The sequence below is a fragment of the Myodes glareolus genome, chromosome 9 (assembly GCF_982192425.1).
Source record: "Myodes glareolus chromosome 9, mMyoGla1.1, whole genome shotgun sequence".
NCBI classification, from domain to species: Eukaryota; Metazoa; Chordata; class Mammalia; order Rodentia; family Cricetidae; genus Myodes; species Myodes glareolus.
In genome coordinates this window covers 55,183,457-55,200,799 of record NC_142034.1, presented here as the reverse complement: position 1 = coordinate 55,200,799, position 17,343 = coordinate 55,183,457, and the positions used below count along the sequence as shown (strand labels likewise).

Below are 17,343 nucleotides of genomic sequence, written 5' to 3'. Positions count from 1 at the left end.
CAAAATTATAGAAAGCTGTGCATACAGTCAAGGAAACTGTACAGCCAACAGAGCAAGAAGTCTTTCCATCTACACACACATCTCATGATGAATTAATATCTAGGCTCTATGAGGTATTCCAAAAAATAGGCTAATTAAATGAATAGATGGTTCTCAAAGGAAGCTACACAAATGGCCAGGGAAATGCAAATGATAAGTGTTTTTAGGGCTGTGAGGTGGCTGCTTACTTAACCACCATGCGATGACCCCAGAGTTCCATTGTTGGGGAACATGGTGGAAGGACGGAACGGACTCCTTCAAGTTATCCATATGACGGGCGTGTGTGTGTGTGTGTGTGTGTGTGTGTGTGTGTGTGTGTGTGTGTGTAAAATGTGAAGACAGAAATGGAATAGAATCAGGAAGAAAGGGTCTAAATGGGGAAGGAAATGAAATGTATATGAAAACAGAAGGGGGAGCAACTTGGAGAAGGGAGAGGAGGATGGAGAGGAGTGGGGTGAATCCGAGCAGCACAGCGGGGCTAGTTAATGGTTCAGAGAAGAACCCAGGTGTGGGTCCAAAGAACCCAGGCTAGGCAGCGGCCGACAACCAAATGTGACTACTCCATGGGATCTGACATCTTTTTGTGACTTCCACAGGCACCCATGTGTGTGTACACAAAAACATGAATTAAAAGAATAAAAAATAATGATATATATTTGAAAATGCCACAACTAAGTTTCTTTATATTCTAATATTAAAAAATGGTTTTAAGGAAATCCACAATTTGGTTAAAGTCCTCACGAGCCAGTCATTTGCCCCAAACCTGTCAGCTATCAAACTCCAGAACATGACTCTTTGCGGGTGTCAAAGGTTCAAAGCTTACAACCATCCTATCTGTGGACTGCTATGCAGTTTATTTTAAAAGATGTATGAGTGTTTGCCTGCATATATGGAAGTACAGCTTATGTACAGATTGTGCAATTCACTTTTGGTTTGTTTTCATTTTTCCAAGAAAGAATTTCTCTAACGCTGATTGTCACTTTGTAGACTGAACTGGCCTCGAACTCTGAGATCCACCTGTTTCTGCCTCCTAATCGCTAGGATTAAAGGTGTGCGTCACCACCGCCCAGCCTATGCAATTCTTAATTCAGATCTCTGCTGAGTTAGAGGTACATCTGCGTGTGTGATACATTCAGTGAGAAAAGCACATTCCAGAATACAATTACATTTTGGAAACAAGGGAATGCCATAATTTTATGTCATTGGTGGGGAGTGGGGTGAGGTGGCGGAGGGGACAGTCCAGAGGCAGGATGCTTACCAAGCTGTGAACAGTTCGCTCAGACAACAGTTGTCCCCTCTTGGTTCTATTAATGGCCACCTGTCCTTCACCCTGGAGGCTCTGACTCCAGGACCTGGCCCCTGAAATGTGGCATCTCCTGGCCACTGTTTGCTGGCTGGTGATGCAAGCTGCCTGGCGCTGTGAGAAGACATTCCCAGTTCCTGCCAGAGAAACTGTTTACCTCAGGCTATGTGGCAGACCCTACCTTCCACAGCATGGACCTGAGCATAGCAGAGACTGGGCTCAGTCATGTTACCCTAGAGTCTCGGACCTAGTGACTTCACTTTTCTGAGGATGTGAATGTACACTAGAACTTTTTTGTTTGTTTTTTTGTAGGCCCATATTTCTATATGGTGTGGCTGGCAGCCAGGCTCTGAAGCCATGGGCCCCACCTGAGGTGGTCACATAGCCCTGCAGACAGGCTGTCACTGCCCTAACAAAAGCCAGGATCCTGCAGACAGGCTGTCACTGCCCTAACAAAAGCTAGGAAGTACTGCTCTTTTCTCCTTTGTTAAAAATGTAGATCGCCTGGGGAGAGATGTTTGCGGAAGCTGATGACTAAGTTGCAGGTGTTTCCCTAGCTTAAAGAGAATATTAATGAGGTATCCAGCTTGGGTTACCTGGGGGATAAAAGATGTTTTGTATAATAAACGCGGGGAGATCTTCAGGATGGGAGAAGCCTGAGATGCCCTTCCGTGATGACTGTGTGAACTGTGTCTGGTTATTTCTCGCGCCTCTGTACCGGTCCAGATAGGGAAAGATAGTTTCTATGTTGGGGCCTACGGTCCCTGACCATTTTTGTTTTGTTTTGAGACAGGGTCTCACCATGTAGCCCCAGTTGGTCTGGAATTCTCTTTTAAGTAGACAGGCTGGGCTTGAATTCACCTGAATCCACTGCCTAAATGCCAGGATTAAAGGCATGTGCCCTAGAGTTTTGATGCACAGAACAACGGCCTGACACCCGAGTAAAGAGCCCTTGTGTCAAACGTTCAGGTGGTGACTGATACATTCATCAGCTTTCCACAGTTGTAACAGAGGCCTGAGATAGTCAGTATGGTTGGCCTGTCACTTTGGGGCCTGAAACAAGACAGCACATCGTAGTAGAAGCACATGGCAAAGCGAAACGGATCACTTCATAGCCAGAAAGCAAAAGACAAACGCCACTGAGCCATCTCTCCAGCCCCTAGGCCTTATCTCTTACTGTTTCCACCCCATCAGTAGTGCCTTCCCAGGGACGAAGGCTTTTAACATCCCACATCCAAAGCTACAGCACTTAGCTCAGGCTTTGCAGGTCATATGGTCTCCGCTATGACTGTACACTACTGTTCTTGCCCAAAAGCAACATAGACTGCACATACATGAGTAAACACGACTAGATTCCAATATCTATTTATTTGGGGACATGGACATTTGACTTCATAACTTTTCATACTCCTTACTTTCAATCCTATAAAAATATAAAAACTGCATGGTGGTGGTGGCAAACACCTTTAATTCAAGCACTTGGGAGGCAGAGGCAGGCGGATGAGTTCAAACCCAGACTAGTCTACAGAGAGAGTTCCAGGACAGCCAGGGCTGAACAGAGAAACCCTGTCTTGAAAAACCAAAATATACAGAAGGCAGCCTATATAAGCAGCCTTCCTCTCAGGTCTCATGCTGATGAGCTGGTTTGACCTGCGAGGGAGTCATGCTTTGCTGACCACTGATGTCTATGACATCATTGCCCTTAGCTTCTCCTTCCCGCTTTTGTGGTACAGCTACTTGAGTTTGGTGGGAATCCTGATTATGCTTTACCATAATCAGTGCCATAGAATGCTGTCTTCCTCAGAACAGCAGTGACTATCTGCAAGAGACCCTCAAGACTGAGCCTGCTGACGTTCCCTATGGAAGAGGGTGGAGTCACCAGACCCTCCCTCACCTTTACTCCAATCACACTTTATTTTTTTAATTAAAAAAAATTTGCATCCAGGCGTGATGGTACATGCCTTTAATCCCAGCACTCAGGAGACTGAGGTAAGTGGATCTCTGTGAGTTTGAGACCAGCCTGGTCTACAGAGCGAGTTCTAGGACAGCCAGGGTTGTTACACAGAGAAATCCTGCCTCGAAAAACTAGAATGAAAGAAAGAAAGAAAGAGAAAAAAAGGAAGAAAGAAAGAATTGCCAGGTGGTGGTGGTGCACACCTTTAATCCCATCACTCGGGAGGCAGATGCAGATGGACCTCTGTGAATTCAAGGTCAACCTGGTCTACATGAGTTTCAAGATAGTCAGGGCTGTTAACACAGAGAAACCCTGTCTTGAAATTTTTTTTGTGTGGATACAATGAACTATATTGATATGAGAGAGGCTAGGGCTGTCTAAACTCTATTTGTCAAGAGTCAAAGGCAGCCCTGGTGACCAGGTGAAGGTCTGGGATGGAATCTGAGGGGGAGGTAAGGCCCCCTCAGCAGCCAACGGCTTCTGTTTTCCACATCTCCCTGGGGTGTGCGTTTTGGGGCTTCTTATTCTTTGAAAGCTATATGAACAATGAAGCCCATCTGTTGTAGCCAAATTCATTCTCATACCAGGGAATGAGCTTGACAAAGTCGCCGTTGAGGGCAAAGCCAGTCCCGGTATTAAAAGTGAAAGAGGGTGTTAACGTCTCTGGAGACGACGTGGTCCTCAGTTTAGCTCAGAATGCTTGGTTCATCATCGTAGAAAGTTAGGGCCTGCCAGGCCAAAAGGAGCCAGCCTGGAGTCTGCCTGGAGCTGTCAAATGGCCTGCTTGTGCCTAGCCAATAAGGAGAGACCAAGCGGTGTTTCCTGAGTGCCTAGCAACAGGCGCTGTCAGAGGTCCTGATCGTGCCTAGCCAATGAGAGACGAGAATGAAATGTCAGCGGCCAATGGATCAGAATGCATGGGTGCCGAGAGGGTATCTGGCCCCGGAACAGGGACTTCTAACAGGGTTTGAGCTTGCCTGGTCAGCCCTTTTTTCTTTTCTTTTTTCTTTTCTTTTCTTTCTTCTTTTTTTCTTTTTTTGGTTGCGGCTGTACTGTAATATTTGTGTTTTGCCCGGCACAGGTTCTAGTCATCTTCCTCTCCTCACTCGCGGTGCTGCACAGTGCTCCCAAAACGACGTATTTTCGGGGAAAGGCCCCTCGGTTCCTTTGGTGGGTAAGCGTAGGGACTCCCATCCTTTCCTTCCGTTGAAAGGCCCATCGGTCCCTTTGGCAAATAAGCATTGGGATCTCCAGTCTTTGCCCATCTAGTTAGGAAGGTTGTTTTTTGTTTGTTTGTTTGTTTGTTTTGTTTTCGGTTTGCCAGGAGGGCTGACCAGGAGGCTCCCGAACGCTGTCCCCTCGTCCAGAGACACCGTGTGGGCACACGGCTGTGGCCTAAAGAACCACACAAGTTCCCCACTAATCACCAGACATAAGGCTCCAATACAGTTTCCCACCCCTGTTGACTGTTGATCGCCAGTTGCCCCTCTCAGAGGGTTGCTGACAGGCAGGGAGGAATGATCTGTCATCTGTGGGATGACAGGGAGAAGTGAACTGTGGGGCGGCCTGGGAGATGAGGGCCTGGAGGCCCTGCTGGCCGGGCCTGAGGTGTGAGCTGTCACTGGTATGAACTCCCTGCTTGATTGGGGTCTCAGGGTGCTGAGCCTCAGGAGTTGGTGACACTCCTAGGCTTCCCTAGCCTGATGTGCAACTAGGCCGCAGTGAAGGCTGTGGGCCCCTCTGGACCTCCGCTGGACTGTGTCTCTCATCTGAGCCGCCTGCTTCCTCCGGGGCTTCTGTCCTTCCAGGTGGTCCCTATAGGTCTGTGGCCCTGCGCAGCTGATCCCACCGACATCACAGTAAGGAAGGCCTGGAGGGCAGCCGGGGGCTGCCTTGGGCTTCTGCAGCCTGTCCAGGAATGTCAGCATTTCGCTGGTAAAGCGGGAGTCCCAGGGCCTGAGGTCTGTGCCACCCCCCAAGGGTCCGAGCCCACCAGAGCCGTCAGGAATGCCTGCAGCTTCTGTGGGGCCCGCTGGAAGTGGGAGCTTGGGACTGGCCCACAGAGCAAGGCGGCAGCTGGCTGTTCCGGTGTGTCACAGTCCTGATCCCCTTTCACTCTCGGCAGCTGATGGGTGGATGCAGCAGTGGCCACCGCTTCATGCTGCTCCTGTCAGTGTATGCCCTCAGCTACCTGGGGCTGATCTTCAGTTGGGTGCTGCTGGCGCTTGGGTTTCTCACCTGGTGCCGCAGCCCGTGCTGTGTGCCAACGCTGTTGGAGGACAAGGAGCAAACTGTGTGACTGAGGGTGCGCACCTGCAATCTGGCCACCTGGGCTCATTTTCCAGACACTGAAAGAGAAAAAATGGCTAAATAAGATGGGAAAGCACATGGGGCTCTTTATTTATCAATTTATAGAGAAGCTCTTTCGAGAAACCAAAGAACAAGCTGTGCGGGGAGCAAAAGTGAACGTGGGTGAGCAGCCCCTTAGAGTCAATGGTGTTAAGGTTTAGACTGAAAATGTAAAAGACAAATTCCTCTGGGCTTTCAGACTAGTTTTGCAGGACATTGTAAGACTGATTTGGAGATCAAGAGATATTCTTGTGGTGCTGGTGTGAGAAGATTGATGGGACAATGTGGTGATCCTGGAGCCCTTTATCGGTGACATGTCTTTAGCTGGAGCATTGTCCATCTTCCTCCTTAGGAAGCCACCTTTGGGATTAACTGGACAGGACTGACGAATCTCCTGGACATCCCTGGACTGAATGGTTTATCAGATACTATCATTTTAGATTCAATATCAAACTAATTGACAATCATTTGCCAAAAACCAAGATCTTAGCAGGCCTCCCTACTAATAAAGATACCATTCCATACAGTCCCCTCCTCCACTCCTGTCCCTCACATCACACAGGCCTTGTCAGATTCCAATAAAAACTCAGAGGACTAAGCACGGGCACCTGTCACATATTAGATCTCACTACCTAGACATCTTTCTCTCTCTGCTTCTCAGAAAAGGTGTAGTCCCAATTCAATTAAAAATCAAAGCTGGCTTTGGAGTATGGCTCTCTCCTTCTCTAAACCCAAGCATATTAGAAAAAAAAATTCAGAGTTTTTGTCTCATATCAGAAGAGCCACCTGGTGTGGGACAGAAGAAAACCAAAAATCTAGGGACTGTTGTTGTCAAAACTCTGTTATCACCCCAAAATTCTATTGTTCCCTTCTGACTCTGTAGTACCTTTCTTTGGCTAAGCAACTTAAGTATATATTGACAGACTGATAGGTAAAATAGATTGATAGAAAAATAGATATATAGATGAAAGAAGATGATAGAAAGATATGTAGATAAAAAATAGATCAATGGGGGCTGGAGGTATGACTCAGTGGTTAAGAGCACTGACTGTTCTTCCAGAGGACCTGGGTTCAATTCCCAGCACCCACATGGCAGCTCACAACTGGCTGAAGATCCAGTTGCAGATCTGACACATTCACACCAATGCACATAAAATAAAGTTAAATAAACCATAAAAATACTTTAAAAAATAGATCAATGGATAGATACATAAACATATGATAGATGTTAGATAATAATAGATGTGACATATATACTCAATAAAATATTATTACATTTCAACATATGTACCCTATTTTTAATTATTTTAAGTGTACGTATGTCTATGTGTCTGCACGTGAGGTCCTGCTTATTCCTCTCAACAATTCAATGACTTTCTGGGCTCGTGGAAGATTTCCCATACCACTGGCATAGCCTACAACCCAGAGGGACAAGCCATTGTGGAGAGGACCAGCAGAGCTTCAGGAGCTGTTGGCCATGACAGTCTCACCAGACACTAGGAGAGAGCCTCATCTGGCCTGAACAGAGGTCCTTCTCCATATGAGCTTCCTCAGTTTTGATGACAAGGGACTCAGTCCAGCTTACAAGCACTGGGCATCCCTACCAAGGAACACATCGCTGCCGCTGGTGAGCTGGAGAGAGCTTATCTCCCTCCAAGGCAGCCTCCAACCTCCCTGCTAACCCATGGGAGAGGGTATGCTTGTGTTTTTCCTCAAACTGCCACAACGCTAATATGGATCTCGGTAAGAGATGGACATCTAGCCATGGATCAGCCTGCTTCCACCAAGGAGGGAATAACCCAGGATGGGTAATATATATACACCCCTTTCTTGCTGTCACTGCCCCCCTAACAAATTGATTTATTAAGGGCAGAAGTTATGGTCTCTGACTTCTCTTTTTGGTTTTTCAAGACAGGGTTTCTCTGTAGCTTTGGAACCTTTCCTGGAAGTTGCATTTGTAGACCAGGCTGGCCTCAAACTCACAGAGATTCACCTGTCTCTGCCTCCCGATTGCTGGGATTAAAGGCATGTGCCACCACCATCCAACTTGACTCCTTATTTAAAAAAAAAAAATGTTTGGCATAATATAAAAAGGCTGTTGGATCCCCCTGGATGCTCACATATGCATTAATTGACAAGGTGGTTTTGTTAACCCTTATTCTCCTTAAATGTCTCCTGCAGCAGATCCGACACCAGCAGACAGCAACTAAGGGGACTCTTCAGGGTTAATGGCTCTCAGGCATCCTTCCCACAGTCCTCTGCAGGAGGTCATTGTAGGGTCAGAGGGACAACTGGATCAGGAAACCAACCAATCACTGAGCGCCCTGACTCTGAACCCAGAGCCAGAGAAAGAAATATGCCCCGGTCCTAAGATTAGAGTCAAAGGCTAAAAAGGACCAGTGAAAGAAACACAGTTTGGCCATGAAGTCAGAGCCACCTCTGCCCTGCCCAACTGCCCAATTAAACCAATCAATCCCTGGGCAGGAAACCAACCAATCACTGAGTACCCTGACTCTGAACCCAGAGTCAGTGAAAGAAACACAACCTGTATTTGAGACCTCAGCCAGGGAAAGAAACATCTTTATCCCTGAACCCAGGACCAAAGAAACATGCCCTGACTCTGAAACTAGTGTCAAAGAAACACACTTTGTCCCTAGAATCTGAGCCAGTGAAAGAAATATGCCCTAGTTCTAAGATTAGAACACAGTTTGGTCATAAAGTCAGAGCCATCTCTGCCCCTGAACAACTACACTGATTCCAACAGTGTACAACTACCAATTCCTGAGCAGGAAAAGAACAACCAATCCCCCTCTCCCTGGGAAAACTCCACCCCTAAGAAGCTTTATATAAGCCTCGGGCCCCTTCAGTTAAAGGTGGTCATTAATCCCTCCCTGGCAGGGGCAGCTGCTCTCCTGGACTACTCCTTCCCAAATAAATCTTTCTCAAGAGTCTTGGATGATGACCTTCATTCGCTGATACAGACTAGAAGAACCTGGCTGGGACATCACTTAGTGGACTGAGCTGAAAAACCTTGCTGAGATGCTCCCTAGAGGGTCTCAGCAAGGCGGAGCAGAACAGAAGAACCTTGCTAGGATGCTCCTTAAGGGAAATTGAGCAAGGCCAGGCAGGAAAAAAGTAATTTTTTTGAGAAGCTGGAGGGGGTTGCTACAACAATCCTGGTGAACAGGTGTCCAACAGAGCCCCATCCATTCACTTTGACCTTTACTGTTGTGTCTCAGGGTTAAGGTGAAACTGTATGAGAAGATCTGGAGCAGGGAGGAGCAGAGAGCCAACTCAAAAGGAAAAAGTCTGTGTCCATGTTTGCTTACACCATGGCTCATACATTCCCTCCTTGCACCACGTGGGCCCTGGGGATTAAACTCAGATTGCTAGGCTGCTAGTTGCCTACCTCTCATAATCAGCTCTATCTTGGGGGATAAAAAACTGTTCCTCTGCTCTGAACACACTGAGAATAAAGCTGGGGGTGGGGTGGGTACTAGGGAGCCTGAGGTAGGAAGATTCTAAGTTCAAGGCCAACCTGGACTGCAGGAGTGTGGGCCACAAGGCTCAGTCACATGGCTTAGAAGAAACTCCTACTGGGAAAGTGAGCGAGCGCAGGAAGGGAGTTATGTAATAGGGCTCATGTGGGAACTACTGGCTGTTGTAGAAATATTTGTTAAAGGGGACAGTTAGGACTGGCAGAAGAGATCCTAAGATGTATGAGGTGACGGTGGCTCAGCCTCGTGTGGTGTACGAGATTCTGACACTGGAAAGGCAATAGTACTTAAAAAAAAAAAGTTGGTGAAAAACTAGCCAACAAGATCAATAAAACACAAGGCAGTTCATGCTCTTGAGGACCAGGACAAAGGAAAACACTCATACCACGCCAGCACGGTCTGGAACCACGAGTCTCGGCGGAGGGTGTCCAGGTTGAATGAAATCCACAGAGAACGAGGTTGAGGTGAAACAGCAGCTTGTTTATTGTTCTGCTGGGGCTAGCTTTTATACCATGGCACCAAATGGGGAGGGGGCTGCGAAGGGACTGTCACCTGACCCAAGGAGGGACTCTCACCTGACCCCAGTAGGGGTCAAGGACTGATCATGTGCACTCAACCTTCACCTGTCCCAAGTAGGGATTGTCACCTGACCCCAGCAGGGCTCAAGGAATAATCTCGTGCACTCAAACTTCCTTATCCAATTCCAGGAGCAGAGGGAAGTTATGATTCTTTGCAGATAAGCACCTCAAATGGGGGCAGGGAAATATAACTTGGGGTAGCAATTACCACACACTCATTACTTGCTGGTGTGAGTGCAAACTTGTACAGTCACCATGGAAATCAGCGAGACAGCACCTCAGGAACCTGGGACTGATGCAGCTGAAGCCCCAGCTGTACCACTCTTGGGCACACACTAAGGATGCTACATCCTCCTACAGGGGCATGCGCTCATACATGCTCATTCACACACTAAGGATGCTACATCCTCCTACAGGGGCATGCGCTCATACATGTTCATTCAGAATAGAATTCAAAACAGCCTGACAAAGAAGCAAAAAATATCAAATGGAAAAAAAAATCATATTTAACAAGTGGTGTTGGTATAACTGGATATCAACATGTAGAAGAATGAAAATTGATCCATATCTATCACCATGCACAAAACTCAAGTCCAAATGAATTAAAGACCTCAATATAAAGCCAGCCACACTGAACTTATAGAAGAGAAAGTGGAAAGTATACTTGAACGCATTGGCACAGGGAACCACTTCCTAAATATAACCCCAATAGCACAGACACTGAGAGAAACTATTAATAAATGGGACCTCCTGAAACTGAAAAGCTTCTGTAAAGCAAAGGACGTGGTCAACAAGACAAAACGACAGCCTACAGAATGGGAAAAGATCTTCACTAACCCCACATCAGACAGAGGTCTGATCTCCAAAATATACAAAGAACTCAAGAAATTAGACACAAAAAGAACACATAATCTAATAAAAAAAATAGAGTACAGACCTAAACAGAGAACTCTCAACAGAGGAATCTAAAATAGCTGAAAGACACTTAAGGAAATGCTCAACATCCTTAGTCATCAGAGAAATGCAAATCAAAACAACTCTGAGATTCCATCTTACACCTGTAAGAATGGCCAAGATCAAAAACACTGATGACAACTTATGCTGGAGATGTTGTGGGGAAAAGGGAACACTTCTGTATTGCTGGTGGGAATCCCCTTTGGATATCAGTGTGGCAATTTCTCAGAAAATTAGGAAACAACCTTCCTCAAGACCCAGTAATACCACTTTTGGGTATATATCCAAAGGATGCTCAATTGTGCCACAAGGACATGTGCTCAACTATGTTCATAGCAGCTTTGTTTGTCATAGTCAGAACCTGAAGACAACCTAAATGCCCCTCGGTCGAAGAATGGGTAAGAAAAATGTGGTACATTTACAAAATGGATTACTACACAGCAGAAAAAAGTAACGACAGCTTGAATTTTGCAGGAAAATGGATGGAGCTAGAAAACATTATTTTGAGTGGGGTAACCCAGACACAGAAAGACAATTATCACATGTACTCACTCATAGGTGGTTTTTAAACACGAAGCAAAGAAAGCCAGCCTACAAACCACAATCCCAGAGAATTTAGACAACAATGAGGACACTAAGAGAGACTTACATAGATCTAATCTACATGGGAAGTAGAAAGTAGAAAAAGACAAGATCTCCTGAGTAAATTGGGAGCATGGAGACCTTGGGGGAAGATTGAAGGGGCAGGGAGAGGCAGAGAGGGAAGCAGAGAAAAATGTAGAGCTCAATAACAATAAAAAATGAATAAAAATAAAAGAGAGAGCTGGGTGGTGGTGGCACAAGCCTTTAATCCAGCACTCGGGAGGCAGAGGCAGGTGGATCTTTGTGAGTTTGAGACCAGCCTGGTCTATAAGAGCTAGTTTCAGGACAGGCTCAAAGCTACAGCGAAACCCTGTCTCAAAAAACCAAAGTGGGGGGGGGGGAAGAGAAAGAAAGAAAGAAAAGAGAGAGGGGGGAGTGGAGACTACTCTGGGAGTCAGAATGTTTCATAGCAACCATGAGAACCTGAGTTCAGATTCCCCAGCTAACACTTGAAAAGTTGTGTGTTACCACTGTACCTGGGATCCCAATGCTGAGATCCCAAGGGTTCTCGGGCTAACCAGTCTGGCTAATTGGTGACCTCCAGGTTCAGAGAGAAATCCTGTTTCAAAGAAACAGACAAACAAAAACGGTGGACAACAATAGATGAAGACAGCCAATGTCACAGAGAGAGAGAGAGAGACAGACAGACAGACAGACAGACAGACAGAGAGACAGAGAAGAAAAGAGAGCTGGAGAGATGGCTCAGTGGTTAAAATCACTGGATGCTCTTCCAGAAGAACTGGGTTCAATTCCCAGCACTCACATGGCAGTTCACAACTGTCCATAACTAGATATACATGTGGGCAAAACACCAGTGTACATAAATAAAAATAAATACATAAAAAAAAACACATGGAGGCCAGGCGATGGTGGCACATGCCTTTAATCCCAGCACTTTGGAGGCAAAGGCAGGTGGAGCTCTGTGAGTTTGAGGACAGCCTGGTCTACAGAATAAGTTCCAGGACAGTTAGGGCTACTCAGAAACCCTGTCTCAAAAAACCAAATAAATAAACAACCACAACCATATGAAAAGCTTACCGTAGAAGCTTCCTAAAATATATACATATATGAAAGAAATCTAAATGGTGTCTCCAAAGAATAGGGAAGACTATGTCTCAATTGGACATCTTATGCCACATAGGAAAACCTCCAGCGGCAGGGATGGGTTACATCTTGTCAAGTGGTTGGCCAAAGGGATCCCATGGAGCCCTCTAAAGATCAAAGCCTGTCGCCAAGGCTACAAACAGTGCCTACAATAGTGACCTGCGTGCAAGATATACTAGTGCAATAGTGGCACAAATGGAAGTAACCAGCCACTTTTTAAAACTGGATCTAAGGCCCACTCCATGAGATGGAACCCATACCTGACATCGCTAAGTGGCCAGGGACCTGGCTAGGTAGGTCACGGCCTAGGTGAGCAGCTAGCACTTACTCTGCTGCTGCTGCTACTCTACTAAAGGAGCATTATGATAAAAAGACTTTTAATGACATACTGCTATAGCTATAGATCAGGGCCTTGCCTAGCCCATATCAGAGAATCTTCTTGCAGTGTATGGGAACTAACACCGAGACCATGTGCAGAGAGTGAGAGACTTTGAAGCACCCAGTCCTAAATGGGAGTCCTCATCAAATGCTCCCCTCAAGGATCAGGAATCCATGTGGCAGAAGAGGCAGAAAGATTGCGAGAGCCACAGGTGATGGTCGGCTCTAGGGAAACAGTGTGTTCTAAGTACAACAGCCCAGTGGGACCGATGCACATCAGAACTCAGCGGCTGTGACAGCATGCACAGGAACTGCACAGGTTCAAGCCAGACATGCCCCGATGGGGAGTGACAGAAAGCTCCACCTTTAATAAAGCTCTCTGCAATGGATACCTGCTGGCAAAGGCAAATCAGTTTTCTTTAACTGAGTCCCATTGGGTATATCAATCACATTCAAATGCAGGCCCTATGCCCAGGAACAGGGGCTGGTACAACACCAACCCAGGGTATTTTTACGACTTTTTCTTTTGTTTTCCCTTAGGCTTCTTCTTCTTCTTCTTCTCCTTCTTCTTCTTCTTCTTCTTCTTCTTCTTCTTCTTCTTCTTCTTCTTCTTCCTCTTCCTCCTCCTCCTCTTTTGTCTTAGTCTTTTGCTTGATTTTGATGTTCACTTTTGTAGCTTTTTTGGTGTGTGTTTCTTGCTTTACTTTTCTTTCATTTTTATTTATTTATTTTTATTTTATGCATATGGGTGTTTTGTCTGCATGTATGTCTGTGTAAGGGTGTTAGATCTTGAGGTTACAGTTGTGAGCTGCCATGTGGGTGCTGGGAATTAAATCTAGGTCCAGCAGTCAGGGCTTTAAACTGCTGAGCCAACTCTCCAGCTTCTTTGCCTTTTATTTCCATGTCTTTTTTTTTTTTAAACTTGGTTCTTTAAAACAGGGTTCCTCTGTGCAGCCCTGACTGTCCTGAAACTCACGCTGTAGATCAGGCTGGCCTCGAACTCACAGAGACAAGCTCTTGCCTCACCATCACCTGGCTAGTTTTAGTTTTTAAAGGAGAGCACAATATTGGGTAGGTGGGTAGGGAGGTGGGAAGGATCTGGGAGGGGTTGGGGGAGGAAAACATGATTTTAAAAAATTATATGAAATTTTTCAATAAAAATCTTTTAAAAATCTATTAGAGAAACACACAAAGAGATAAATAGCCAAAATGTATACTTACTGTCACACCAAATGTCATCTTGTTATTTGAATTGAAATTTGAATTAAAACCCATTTTGGTGGTGGCAAGACATACTTTTGGCATGTTTTAGGATTTCTTGGATTATGCTTAAAAAAAAACTCAAAAGACTTGCTGGGTGGTGGTGGCACGTGCAAGAACAGAATAAGGACAGTCAGGGTAGAGGGGACTGCAAAGGTCAATGTCGGTGCTGGCAAACAGGGAAAGCAACAATTCTGCAGTGGCTATCAGCAATGATTGTAAAAACTTCACAAAGGTTTCTGTTCCAAAAACAGGAATGGTCACACCTATTATAAACCAAGGGGAATATTAATAATTTGTTTTGTTAGATCCAAGGGACCCAGAGCTTTGGTTGTATTTTGCAACTGACAACTTTTCTGCCAACAGTTTGCCCTTGGAAAAAAATCTTCTTCACCCATTACAGAAAGTACAACGCCCGGCGAGATGTGACTCCTGCCTGAATCTTGGTCTCGAGGTTGGAAATCCTCTTCCTTCTCGTTTATTTTAGCCCCAGTGTCTTCTCGCTATCTCTTCCCCAGCCCCGCGTCCCAACGCTTTTTGTTTATATCACCCCTCTTGGCCCCTGAGATTTAGCAAAGCCACTCTGCCTGCAAGGTGGCTTTGATGCTTTTGATGGTTCTCCGAGTCTTCCCATCAGAGGCCTTTCCCGACCCAGGCTTCTCAATTACAGTACTTTACTTCCCGCACAGTGCTTATCAATATTTTTGATTTTTTCATCTGTTGAATGTTTTCATTTATGACAAAATCACGTATTATCCTCTAATGAGACAAAGCTCTACCCAGAGGAGACAGGAGGCCGGAGAGTGGCAAACCTACACAGACCTTGCAGCAACTCCGTCCATAGTGAGACGCTCTGGGTGTCAACGATCAGGTCCCAGGGTCTCAAGAACAGAACCAATCACTCTTGTTCCGCTGAGAATTCTGGCTTTAAAGTATTCGCATCCCAAGAACCTCCAGAAATCCTAGAACGATCCCGGGTAGGGTGTGATTGCTAGGCAGTAATTGTGGACGTAGAGCCTGGCTCCGCCCCGCGGGACCACGGGGCGCAGCTGTCACCTCCCAGCCGCTACCCGACTGGCTTTCACGTGGGCTCTGCAGTTCAACAACAGCTCCTCGTCCGGAACTTCCTGGGGCGGCGACCAATCGCAGAGTGCTTCCTGTCGGTGCCCCGATCAGCCGGCTGCCAATCGGCGCGCCTCCGCCCCCGCCCCTTAAAGGCGCCGCCGCCGCCGCTGAGGCTGGCGAGCTACTCGAGGTTCCGGCCCCCACCCTCAGCATGGAGGCCGCCCGGGGACGGCTCGGGCCGGAACCGGACCTTTCGGCCGTCGCCGACCGTCAGGCAGCGAATTTCAGCAGCCAGCCGGTCCGAACGCCTTCGAAGCCGCCCTCAATCTTGAGGGCGTCCGGGGAGGAAGAGGCTGAGAACGTTGGGGTCGCGAGCCGTCACCCACGAGCGTCCCCGAAGACGTCGAGCGGCAGCATAGTCCACCGGCCGGAGCTGGGCGCTTGGGAGGAACAGCCGGGCATCAGGGCGACGCCGTCAGGGGCCGGGGGCCGCCTGGGACCGGCAGGTTCTGAGCTCGCCCCGCCCCCGTCCACCTGGCACCAGGACCCCGAACCCGGCGAGAACCAGCCTTCCGCCCCGAGGGTCTGCCGTCGAGGGAGCCCCGGAGGCGTCGAGATGAATGTGAAGCCACCGCAGCGAGAAGATGCAGACCATGACGAAGAGGAGGCGGCGGCGGGTAGGGCTGGCCGCTCCTTCTCCAGCCGCCTTCAGGACAGCCGCAGCCTGGACGGGCTGAGTGGGGCGTGCGGCGGTGGGGGATCCTCGGCGACTGGCGAAGCTGGCGCGGGCGGGGGACGTCGCGCCACCATCTCCAGCCCCCTAGAGCTCGAGGGCACGGTGAGCCGCCACGGCGACCTTACCCACTTTGTCGCCAACAACCTACAACTCAAGATCCGTCTGAGTGGCGCCCCCCCGCCCCTTCCCCCTGCCTCTGGGCGACCCAGCCTGACCCCCGCACCCACTCCCACTATTCCTCCCATCGACCCCGACGTGCTGAGGGATCTGGAGAGGCTGAGTCGCGAGCTGGGCGGCCGGGTGGACCGTCTGCTCCGCGGGCTGGGTGGTGCGGTGCAGGAGCTGACAGCATTGAGCGTGGGCTGTATCCAGACCTACCGTGACGCCGTGGATTCCTTAGGCGAAGCCGTGGACATGAGCATCAAGGGCATGTACACATTACTTGCACGCTGCGAGGAGCTGGAACGAGCTCTGCAACCGGTTCAGGGGCTGGCACGCCAAGTCCGAGATATCCGACGTACTCTGGAGGTGTTGGAGGCCCTATGCAAGTGACCAGGAGCACAGAGGAGAGGCCATGCCTAACCTGGCCAGGCCAGGGTCCAGTCGGACCCTAAGGATTCTTCGAGGAGCCCTGGTGGAAACTGCCGGCTGAGGGGAGGCCTGTGCGTTAGAGGTTCTTCCACAAGCGTTTAGGTGGCCTGTGCCCATTCTCGGCGTAAGGAGTGTGAATGGAATGGGGAAGTCGGAAAGATTTTCCTGCTGGAAGGGGATGTAGCTCTGCTTCTATTCAGTTGGCCAACAGTCTGCCCTGTTCTTCCTGACTCTTCTCCTCCCTAGCTAGAACGCCATCCTTGGGAACGCCATCCTTGGGAACGCAGGCCTTTAGATCTCTGCTGGTGGGGTGGGGCAGACCACCACGCGTGCCGAGAAGAGAACGGAAGGAGCCACTGTTTGCTGTGGCTGTCGTGATCCCAGTGATCAGACCCCAAGTGCCAGGAGCTTTAGGAGCTTGAGTGGTCCTCGGCAGGCGTCGTGCAGGCAAGGGCGCACATCTGCTAATGCATAACCTCCTGCTTCTTCCCTCTGGTCCCCTAAAATGCCACAGGGTGGAGCAAGCAGGTGCACATTTCCTGGTGGAGAGGGTGAGGTGGGAGGTGTCTCACCGCTCTGGGATAAGTTTAGAATTGTTGCTGGTTTTGAAGCCCACCTGTTGTGGAGAGTTTTGTGAAATTAAAGTGCCGCTGCTGCTAAGGCTGAGCCTGTTTCTGTGTGGGGTCGAAGGGGTTGACAAGCCAAAGGAATAGGAGTGAAGGTCGGGGTGGTTCCTGGAGCTCCCTGGGGGAGTGGGGGGTTGGGAGTGGGAACTGGGAGTGTGGGGGAGGAAGTCTCAGGCTAGCAGGAGAAGGATCTAAGACCTGCCTCAGATCTGAAGGTGATAATTACACAGAGGGTCCACAGATTCACTACAAGCAGAAGCCAGCAAG

At 48.2% G+C, this 17,343-nt stretch overlaps 1 protein-coding gene and 1 long non-coding RNA gene across 2 annotated transcripts; both read left to right on the top strand.

Moving 5' to 3' along the window:
- The first annotated feature begins 4,147 nt into the window (after positions 1-4,147).
- LOC125409386 (uncharacterized) lies at positions 4,148-6,927 on the top strand. The gene is made up of 2 exons (XR_007234779.3): positions 4,148-4,276; positions 4,378-6,927. It is a non-coding gene; the product is annotated as an uncharacterized LOC125409386 (long non-coding RNA).
- Positions 6,928-15,273: 8,346 nt separating this feature from the next.
- Borcs6 (BLOC-1 related complex subunit 6) lies at positions 15,274-17,110 on the top strand. Its single transcript, XM_048448339.3, has one exon. It carries the CDS (start codon positions 15,335-15,337, stop codon positions 16,409-16,411), a length of 1,077 nt encoding a protein of 358 aa, XP_048304296.1. The 5' UTR covers positions 15,274-15,334; the 3' UTR covers positions 16,412-17,110.
- The last annotated feature ends 233 nt before the right edge of the window (positions 17,111-17,343 follow it).